Source organism: Coffea eugenioides, chromosome 8 (assembly GCF_003713205.1).
Source record: "Coffea eugenioides isolate CCC68of chromosome 8, Ceug_1.0, whole genome shotgun sequence".
Taxonomy (NCBI): domain Eukaryota; kingdom Viridiplantae; phylum Streptophyta; class Magnoliopsida; order Gentianales; family Rubiaceae; genus Coffea; species Coffea eugenioides.
Window position 1 is genome coordinate 3,852,194 of NC_040042.1, and position 11,801 is coordinate 3,863,994.

Genomic DNA, 11,801 nt, shown 5'->3' on the forward strand with positions numbered 1-11,801 from the left:
AATTAAAAAAGCTAAACGTGATATGCTACTTATTATATTCTTCATTAACCAATTTTTCCAGTATTAAAATCCAACTGCACACTTAAATAACCAGACCTTGTTGATATCTTCGTACTCTTTTCTTTTCTTTTTTTTTTATTCTCACTTTTTGTACTTTAGCCTAATTTTGTCACTATATACCCTTTAAGCCCATCCCTATTTAACAAGGCTTCACACTTCAACTACATTCCACATCATATCAATCACCTATCTTAAATGTTACAAGAATCATGGCAGCCGAGCTTGGTCTTCTGTCCTTGACTCAGCTCCAAAAATTAGCTCAATTTCAACCACCACAACCGCAACCCCAGACCTCATCCGCCACTACTTCCTGGATGTGGAACCCTAAACAAGTAGCTGAAGATGAAGATGATTCATGGGAAGTAAGAGCATTTGAACAAGACACAGGAAACATCAACGGTACCACTTGGCCCCCAAGGTCCTACACTTGTACCTTTTGTAGAAGGGAGTTCCGATCCGCCCAAGCCTTAGGAGGCCACATGAACGTGCACCGCCGGGACCGTGCTCGGCTCCACCAAGCTCCGCCTGGTATGAACAATCCAACCTCTCCCTCCACCGCCTCTTCTACTCTCATAATCCCAGCTCAAGAATTCATCACAAATGGTGGACTGTGCCTGGTCTATTCCTTAGCCAACCCTAATGGCACTGTCTTGACTCCTACGCCGATGAATTCTTGCATGGAATCACCTTCAGCCCTTTTATCTGTCTCGAGTTTCCCAACCAATACTCTGATCTCGCCTTGCCCTTACACTTATCCTGCAACCCCTCATAGCATGAATTCATCAATCTCTCAGTCTAGTAACACTGAGCGTTCTGCTTCCAATAGCAATGAAAACAATATTCTTGATAACATTGGTCAAAACAGGAAGGATTCAGCGATTGAGGAGCTTGATCTGGAGCTGAGGCTTGGGCGTCAATAACACCACTATGACAGGCAAAGAAAACACATAGTTTGTGTTACTTGTTTGTGCTTTTTTACGCTATTGATATATATATACACATAGGGAGTGAAGCAAGTACAGTGTGTAACCTGTATTACAGCCTAGTTTGGTATACATTTTTGTGGGCTTTTTTATTCAAAAATATTTTCCTGTTGCTTTCTTACATGAATGAAGAGGAAGAACATGGAAAGCACTGTAGAAAAAAGAATGTATATTGAAAGTAAATTAGGCATTAATTTCAATAAAAAGGTAAGAAAGGTGTTAGGGTTATCAGTGAGGCTAGTAAAGTTTGCAGTGCACTGTCATTTTCTGTTATTGATTCTGAGTAAAAAGTCTAGGCATTAGTTCCCGTGGGGATTAGTTTGTCCGTTGGTAAGGTCAGGGCATCCTAGACCTAGACTAGCTATATATATGTAGCTTCTGTTAGCTCTCAGAACAAAATTTGTTAAGATTCCTTGGAATTCTTAAATAAGTATCTATGGGATTCACTGAGAAATCCAAACTGCATTTTGTATTTTCCAATACTACCATATATGCAATTTCCTTTAGCTTATAAAATTATGTGTTTCCCTTCATAGTTCTACACTTTCTTCACATCCTTTATCCTCTATATTGTCTCTTCCTTTTGCCTGTACTTCTTGCGTCATTTGGGTTGTTTTGTATCTCACTCTCTTCCTCTAAAGCACTTCTTAGACTACTAGAAATAATCCATACACAGGGGCTTTTTTTTTTTTTCTTTTTTCAGAAAGTCCTTATACAGGGCCTAGTTTGTCGTGAGCTTTTTGGCTACTAGCCTAAGGTCTGACAAGGTCTAAATTCATTCCTGCGAAGAAGTCTGACTTTCAGAAGTTTTAGAACCAAATAAAAAATACACCACTGATATTAACATTATTTTTGTTCTGTTAGGCTAATAAAAGGCAATAATCTAACTAAGTAACGATCATTTTGAGTTATCTGCACCTTACTATGTAATTACAAGGTAACTTAGAACACATAAGATTTGTTTTGTCAGCTACGAGATTAGCTTGCTGGATTTGTAACAATAATGTGTTGTCTTTACTTATAATTGATTTTGGCTCAACTAAACAGCCTCTAGCATCTTTTTTCTCTCAGCCTCTAGCTACATGATCAAATGTCTAGAAATAGTGTCTTTATTGGCGGATCAACTTAGAAATGCATATTGGGTCTAAATAACTAAACCTATGTGGAAATTTGGTTCTTCTGGTCCACAAATTAAGTGACATTAGTCATTCTAATTAGGAGGAATTTCTAGAATAGTGAGATTATTCATTGTTGTTGTAATAATTAGAAAATAAAGGTTATGAAATCTTCCAAAAAAGATTGTAGATATGATGTAAACAAATTATACTGTTCTCTTTATTCTACAGGCCGGAGTTGGTATCTTATGTTACACTGGAAATTAATATGTATGAGGAGAAATGCATGTTAGAAAGGATTGTAATCTTTTTAGGTTTGTTAAGTAACATGGATATGTCCAGAATAATTTTAGAATTTCTATTATATTTGTGAGAGAGCTAGACTTTAAATACAACAAGAGATCTTTTTTTAAGAAAAAAAATTTAAGCAAAAGTTCTTCTATTGTTTATTTAGAAAAATTGGCATTCTTATTAATCAAATAAAAGAGTAAAAATGCTTGGTTTAGGGAAGGATTATATATTATACGACAAATAGACGATAATTAAGTTACTAAAAACAAGTAGTTGATTAACAAGATGGTACCACTCTTATATGAGTTATAAACATTTCAAATTTCTATGTTCAATAAAGGTTATTGTTAACCTAAAAAGAAGGTTTAATGAACCATAATAACCTTTAAAGATTGTTGGTCTTTAATATTATTAGTTTGATAATGGAATATTTTTAGCACCGATTTGGGTGTTTTCTATCATGAGAATCAAAGTCAATTTTCTTCCATAGATACTAATTTAAATATCTAAGCATGTTTGACTTAATAATCAAGAAAAGTTACCGCAAAACCAAGTTATGTTTCAGTCGTAGGTATATTTGTTATACGTTGGCAAAATCTTAAAATTTTCTGTGTACAAACATAAATAGCCTTGCTGTGTACTTTCGAAGTTCAACTTATTATTCGTCTCACTTTCTAAGTTTTTAAAGAGCTTTAAACAAGACCTATTGGTTATTGGAAGTCTATAGTAGCAATATAAATAGCAAACCATAAATTGCAATATTTTGAATATGGCACTTTGAAAAAAAAAAAAAAAGAAGACAAAGTTGCTCTCTTTTTCAATATGAAAATGGATAAGTTAAACCACATTCTTACTGATCTTTTTTGCTATAAATAGGTAGGCTCAATGAGGAAAATACTACTTAGATAGCATAGCATGAACTTAGTAGCTCACATTAGGGAAATAAAGATACTTTCTAAAGCTTAAACTCTTCCGTGTACAATAAAAAGTGTCATGTACTGTCTATATACATACATATTTATACATATGTGGGTGTGTTCCTCTAATTTTAAACAAAAAATTCCTTCAAATTCTCATTGTGTGTCCTTGGTCTAATTCCTTATGAATTGACTTTGCTAATTGTTAACTTACATTTAACTTTTATTTCTCAATTTAGAACAAAATTTGTATGGAAATACATCAAAGTTTAAAAAAATATATATCAAAGGTTATCAACTATATTCTTCATTGGGCATAAAGAAGAGGAAAATTTTCCAAATTTGGATAGATGCGTGTAGGTGTATTAATTTAAATTTCATATTTTTCACTAATGATCTTATTAACTAAAAGGATAAGTATCAATTACCTCTCTAGTTTTATGAAAAATCAGAACCCCTCTTAGGTAAAAAAATTTCAGTAAGCTTCCTAAAAATTAGTTTTTGTAATGGCACTATATAGGTGTTCTTTTACTATTTTGGCAGTACGTGACAAGTTTATATATTTTAATATATATTCACATAGAAATACAAACGAGTCAAGTAAAGCTCATGAGCGGTCAAAACTCGATTCGATCTCGGTCAATATCAAGGTCGAATTGAATTTGAGCTGGCTTGGTGAGCGAGTACATCACAATTCGAATTTATATATTTTTAATAGTGAAATTACGTGTATGTCTCCCATATTTTTATTATTTAATTAGGGTGAAATGTCAATTTCATTCATTTTGAAAAACACAAAATTTATTTTTATTTTATTTGAGCTCAAATAAGCTTGAACTCAAACTCGACAAGGTTCGAATTGGAGTTCAAACTCGAGCTCGAATTTTAGAATTAAAGCTCGTAGAACTTGAGCTCAAGCTGGAACCCAGTTAAAATTTGAGTTGAGCACAACTCATTTAGATCAAAATACAACTTGATTCAACTCATTTGTAGTCTTATGTTCACATAATAATCCTAAAATGAAATTACTAGATAAGCTTTACTCTATTGGTAATTTATCATCATTTTTGTTTTGCTTTCCTTTTTTTTCCTTGGTTTATGTGGTAACATTTATATTATGTCAAACCTATTAATATGGAGATATTTGAAAGAACCCTGTGTTTGCAAAAGTAAGGGATAACCAAAAACTAAAATAATTACTTTTCCAATGTGAAATAAACTACAATGGTCTAATTGAAGTTAAAAGAGTATAGTACAAGCTTTCTGCATAGTAAATATGTTTGAAGGGCATTTTTGGGACACCACACAACTATATGATCAACTTCACTTTACATGGTACTTATTTTAACTAATAACCATTTATAACAGAGGATAAAGGAAAGGGACGTTGATATGTATATGTATAAACTAAAGCAGAGGCTAGAGATATGTGAAAACTTAAAAAGGGGAGATTTCTATTTTGTCATAAATACAAGACAGAAGCCGTGGACTGAGTATGTAAATACATGTCTCTCAAATAGCTAGTTTTCCCAAAAAAAAAAAAAAAGGTCTCTCAAAATGGTTAATCTCCCTAGTTAAGATATAACAAAAAGTTGAGATAATAACGTTGTTCATCCTAACGTTGCAAGAAAATACTCTTTATTTACATGCATATAAACGCGCTGTAAGTTGGGTGTGGATGTGTGCGTGTTTGTACTTATACATCTTGTATGTCTGTACGTAATGTGTATGTCTTACTAGGGTAAGCAATTTGTTTAGACTTTTGCAATTATTGGTGAATGAGTAAATGTAATCAGCGTCAATAGTTTCTCAATATTCATTTCCAACGAGTATAAAGTTAGTTAAGAGTGGAAGACATGCTAAATACTTAGAAATTCACAGCTTAGTGAGTGTATATTCTGATTAGTAAGGATGAAAAATGCTTAGCAGATGTGACAATATTGTTTGAGGGATTTGAATCCTAATTTCAGCACCGCACCTTCATAAATCTTGTTTATTTATTTATTTATTTTTGTAAGAATCTTGTTTATTCATTTTGAAGTAATGATTTTTATTTGGTGTTGTTTATTTGGATTCAAAGTGAAAGTGTCAGCGTAAGCCTTAGTAATTGCTTCAAAGTTAGTCAGAAAGATCAATTGCTCTTACAATACCGTACCTGCTACATAAACCAAAATTCAAGTGTTTGGGGTAGCTTTACAGTGATATAATACAAAAACCCTATAGCAACCCTCAAGTACTCCTGATTAATTGCATATGTACTATCTTCATGAAGCAATGACTGTTGTCAGTAACGAGATCTTGGACAATGACTTCAGGTTTTAGGACAAAATCATATTAGTTGGACTTCATTACATCAGTTGTTTGTTAAGTATGCTGTTTTGCTGGGAATGTACGTTCCAAAAGTGAACGAGAAACAAAACCCTTCTCTGCTAAATTCTTTTTAGATGTGCCTGGAGTTTCGAATCTGCCCCGGATAACTTTTTCGCAGGATGTTAGTCCATAGTAGAGAATATACAAAAAGAAATATATTCAAGACTCAAGCTTTTAACATAGCGCCGTCATGAAGTGATCCAACTATGTTGAGATAAAGGGTCATGGAATATTATTGTTTTCTGAAGGGCAAATTACATTTTACGCTCCTATGGTTTAGCGCTTTTTTATATAACTCCCTATAGTTTCAAAAGCTATACATAACCCCCTCATGGTTCAAATTAAAGTGTCAAAGTGACGGAAATAGTCATTCGTGACGGAACTTCTAAAAATGTCGAAATTACCCTTATAAATACATGACACACTAATCCCGTATGATTTTTATATTTTACTATATAACCCCTTATGGTTTTCAAAATATACACATAACACCCCTTGGTTAATAAATAATTTTCAACTTTACATAAGGGTATTTTTGACATTTTAGGTAACTCCGTTACAAATGATCATTCCCGTCACTTTGACACTTTAATCCAAATCATGAGGGGGTTATATATAGTTTTTGAAACTATAGGGGGTTTATGTAAAAAAATGCTAAATCACAGGAGGTAAAGTGAAATTTGCCCTTTTCTGAATGCATGGAAACGGAAGAAAACAAGAAAAAAAATTTCTCTACAAGGCATGGAAATACAGCAGATCTGATTTGAGCAGTTCTTTTCATTTCACTTGTGTCATTTAACTTGCCTCGTTTATTTGATCTCAATGTCATCTTTGAACTGAAGAAAAAAAAGAAAAAGAAAAACATGGTGGGGTTTGCTAAATAATAGCAGCCCTTAACGTGGATGGAGTCCATTGAATACAGATCCAATTGAACGTTCATGCACGAATTATGCACGGAAACAAGTGAGGTGTGTGAAGTTGGTTGTGATAGTGTTAGTATCCACGACAGAATGATTGCTGGCATTAATTATTGGTAGCAGTATGTTTTATTTCTTCGGCCAAACAGACTACCAAAATCAAGGACCATTTCCAATTTATTTATAGTTAGGTCAAGAGTTGAAACGCTAGTCATAAGTCACTTGTGCCATATTTCAAGAAGACGTGCATGTTTATGAGCTTCAAATTTTTATTCCAAAAAGAAAAGTAAGCTTCCAAAAATCAAGTGGTAATTATTGGAGGTTGATAATCATGCCTTTTGAGTATTTCTTCTAACCAAATATTAATCTTCCCGAGTTCATGAATTAAATATTGGAACTTAAAAGTCAATACGATTTCTTTGGAGGTCCATTACAAATTCTGTATCATTTACAGAGTTTAAGGGAATATTTGATAAAATTGAAATTTGAAATTTAAATCTGTTCAGTTACTAAATTGTTAAGCACTGAAATATTACCATTTGAGAGTATTTTGCACTCAGTAATAAGTGAACAGTTTATCACTTGTTGTTTTGAATAAGTTTCGTCTAAACATTTCGGAGCCATTTAATTAATTAACATGTTCTATTTTTTTTATATATAAAACACCGTCTAAACATATTGATTAAGGTTTGAACTTATGAAATTTAAAGGCTAAATTATGTTACTCCATCAAATATAGCCTAATTTTTTAATCCCGTCTCTGAATTGCGAATGTTCTCATGATCAGTTTATACACTAAACCCTAAGTCACCTTCCTTTCCACTACGAAAGAATAGAATTTTTTCAATAGTCTGCTTAAATAGTTAAACCTTACACACTCATCACTAAACATTAGATCATCCTCTTGACTAACTAACATAGTGTACGTGGACCCCCAACAAAATTTGTTTCGAGATTCAGGGCCAGCTAAGAGATCAGAATAAGGCCTGAAAGATTTAAGTATTTGGCAGCATCGATGCTTTGGTCCCCCTCTTCTTCCCCACTCCCTCCGTCTCAACCTCTCATTTTATTGAATAAGATGGTTCAACTTACATATATCTCTGAACCATGAATTCAGTGTCGTCCAGCAAGCATTAATTATGGCTTCTTTTTTTTTTTTTTTTCTCTTTAACAAGAACTTGGATTTATATGGCACTTTAGATCTAGTCTAGAACAAGGAAAATTGAATCAAACCCTTGTGCAGACAAAACCTAAAAAGTAAATCCTACAATAAAATTTGGCCTTCCAAAACAAAACAAATCCCAGTGCTGAGCCACAGACGACACTACTGTGCTTTGTTGCTTTTGGCTGACAATTTATATCGACCAAGATTCGCTTTAAGTGAAAAAGCAGTATCTCTGTAACTAGGATTTATGAGCAGGACGATTAATGGGGACAAAGATTCGGAGAGTAAAAACTATTCTTCCAGCTTGTGACCCAAACACACATTATTATTTTATAGGCAAAAGTGCACTTCCCATCTTAGCTCTGCAAACTTATCATTAATCTTGTTCCTTTTTTTTTAATTGGTTTTTTTTTGTCATCGTCACCTTATATATATTATTCTACTCGAATCTAATTTAAGGAGGAGGTTCAACTAGATCTATGAGAGATCAATAGAGACTAAACCACCATTAAACCAAACGAATGCACTACGTATCCATATGAAACCATATATTGTGGCAATTGATGGGAGACAAAATTTTCGAATTGGTATTTAGAATGTAAAAACTGCATTGTATTCACCATGTCCTGCATGCTAGCATCGTATAGTCTAAAGTTTTGGATGGATAAGTGACTTAATTGAAAATTGTTTTATGTTTAATTTTGTGCCCAATTTTGAAGAAATCGTGGAGATGTTAATCACATGTCATTAATAATATATAATACTTGGTGTTTAGTGTTCAATTCAGAAAACACTCAGGTTTATGATTACCCATAAGTCATATAACTTTTCTAAAACTAATTTTCAAAGAACATATTTGGGAAATATGAATAAAAATGGCAATCACAAATTAGGGGACACTTGTAATCATATTTAACAAAAAAAAAAAAAAAGAACTGAAAAAAAGTCTACTCTACTGCAATAACTTTTGCCCAACTTTCTCTTTAAACAAAAGATCAAAGAGCAATGAGCCATAGCCTCTTGCTTGTGGTTTATCAGATTTCCACTTGTAGGAGTATAACTACTTGATACCGAGCAGATAATGCATTCACTTCAATGACAACATATGCAACAACATAAATATATCTCTCCCTCAACAGCATTTGATTCATACAACTACTATTCCATTCAAATTTACAAATGGCTGCAAGAAAAGAAAGCTTTGACAATGAGGTACCACATCAGTGAAAGAAGAGATCAGTAAATGCGATTCATTCATTCATTCTTCTGAGTTCAGAAGCAGCAGAAGAAAGAGAGAGTGAGGAGCGGTGGTGGGGTCGAAAACAGCAATGAGTGTTGGTAGTGGTTTTGAGGTTTAGTCTTCTTCAGCAGTGCATGGGCTCGAATATCCAGTTGCTCTTAACAGTAATCATTGCTTTTTTCCTTATCTTCAAGTGCATGCATGTGCATGGATGGCTGCCTTGTTTCTCACTACCCGAAGAGTGGATAAACAGCGACTCTTCTTCTGTACATCGCAATCAGAATTCTAAGGAGATCGTGGCATTTTTACCCTCTTGAATGTTGTTCATTAACAATTTGGTTTCCGTTATTAGAATCACAAGAACTAGACCAAGTTTTAGAGCCTCGAATCACAATTACGTATGGCAACGCTTATGGATATTTTGGGGCTACGAATGTGGCAAATCATAGTCCACTGGCAGTCCAGCAGAGTTAGGATGCAATTCAGTCAAACTCAATCGATCTACTTACGAGTGAACTTGCTTGATCAAAATTGAAACTCAATTTTATGTTGATCAAATTCGAACTCAAGTTCAAATAGTTCAAATAGCTTTGTATATATATATATATAGATTTTCTTTTATGTATTAATTTCTATCCCATGTTTAAAATCACATATAGAATGCTAATTTATATTACTTAAACTTAATTGAACGCAACTAAACTAGATGTGACTAAGCTCGAACCAAATTTTTAAGAATTCAGCAAGTTCAAACTCAAGCTGGAGTTCAACTGTTCAAGTAATTTAACTCGACGAGCTCGAGCCAACTGGATTGCTCCCTTAAGCACGGCAAGTGCAGCCTCGGATCCTACTTGGGCTTTCTTGTAGTAATACAAATTCGGAATGGTGCCCTGTTGGTTTTGAATATTCTACATGGTAGGCGTGGACCAATGATCTATTGTGTGCTCCTAATCATTTTTTTTTTTGGTAATCCGGAACATGCCCGACTCGAATCCTTAGGATCTAAGCCAACACACAAACTGGAGGAGTGCGCCACGGCCCCATGACTCCGGACGAGTCACAGGGATTTAAGTTCAGGGTAAGATTCGAATCCAGAACCTCAAGAGTTCTTAAGAGCCCGCTTACTGTTGGACCACCTTTGTGAGGGCTGCTCCTCATCATTGGGTACAAATATATGGGAACAAGCCCGACATTCCCTTGGTCAATTTTCATTTCCAAAAGCAGGATATTTGACATAGAAGCCCCAAAAGACCTCGACGTAGATGAGGAGCACTCTATAGTTTTTAAACCCTTTATTTATTGGGACTTCCACAGAACTTGGAAATATACCAGAAGAAGAAGAAGGCACAACTCCAACTTGTTAGCCAATGTCACCCCAATAAATGTATTTCTAGTTCCCCTTCTTCCTACATTGCCCGGCAACTCTTCCCCTCCCTTCCCCTCTTCCAAGTCCCCCTCCCCATCCCATTCTTTTTGCCCCCACCCTGCACTCTCCCCCTGTTTCCCCTCCAAAGCAAAATGAAAGAGAAAAGTAAAACATGCATGCTCCTGAAACATAAGCACTAGGTGAAAAATATATACAATGGGAAGCCGTAAACCCAAAAACATGACAGACTAAAGCTCTGATGGAGTTCAAAGCCCAAGGACTTTGAGGCATAGTTCGATTGTTTGTCCTAAAATAGCACAACGTTATTGTTTCCGGATAAGAAGTTGTGATGTGTTTGTCCGCTAATTCCTACAACAAATAACACTAACTGTGCACTCAACTACATCACTAACAGTAGTGTACCTATCCCCAAGTCCAAAGTCCAAAATATAGATCAATCATTGTAAGCTTAGATCAAGACCACAAAAACCAGGCATTACCTTTTAAGAAACCGAACAGAACCTAATACTCGATTTCATACTCTATTGGTATATTATACGAATGGGGACAGATCAGGTCCAAATTCGTTCGTTTAGGGGATAATTTCACAAATGTTTCTGAGGTTTTTGACAATTGTAGAGAGTTCCCCGTAGGTTAAAATTACATCTACCTCTCCCTACTTTTACTGATTACGTAATAATATAAGTCCAACAATCTGGATTTTCTCTCAAAATCCCTAAATCATCCTTCTGTACAAAACCAAAAAAGAAAAGATAGTATACTCAATCGTGTTGTTTCATACTTTGTACAAACTGACCATCTTAATTCCTAACAATTGCCTAAGCAAAAACTCTAATTCAAATCCAAGCAGTGGTCCAAAACATCCCAAATTGCTTATACACTGTCAATGCCTGCCATACAGAAAAAGAAATAAACAACTACAACACTCTATTGACAACCAATTTTATACCCCAAAATTAAATCGTAATGCTCTAATACCTTTCCATTACAAGTTAATCTAGTTTAGAACTATCATTACAATACTCCCACATCCTCAAGAATATTAACATCTCATAAGTGGAGAATAAAACTCTATCTCTATAGCAAAATCATAACCAATAATTGCTAATCCAATGAAAGAAATCCTTATGCAATTACTGATATTTTACAAAACTTTTCTTGATAACAAATAAAATACAGCAAATTCTCCACCTTTGGTCCTTCAACCTGTTCCAATGATCAATTTGATTATTTATTTTTCTATCACCATGAGACTTTTCATTTCCTTCTAGTTTAATACATAATCTACTCCCTAAATTGAACAGTTGATTTTGCAATCTTAATTTGCTAATATCTACAAAATTAAAGATTGAAAAA

The 11,801-nt window shown here is 34.2% G+C and overlaps 1 protein-coding gene across 1 annotated transcript; it reads left to right on the forward strand.

The window, feature by feature from the left end:
- Window positions 1–256: 256 nt before the first annotated feature.
- Window positions 257–1,161, forward strand: LOC113781304 (zinc finger protein 10-like). Its single transcript, XM_027327220.1, has one exon. It carries the CDS (start codon window positions 270–272, stop codon window positions 978–980), a length of 711 nt encoding a protein of 236 aa, XP_027183021.1. The 5' UTR covers window positions 257–269; the 3' UTR covers window positions 981–1,161.
- Window positions 1,162–11,801: the final 10,640 nt, after the last annotated feature.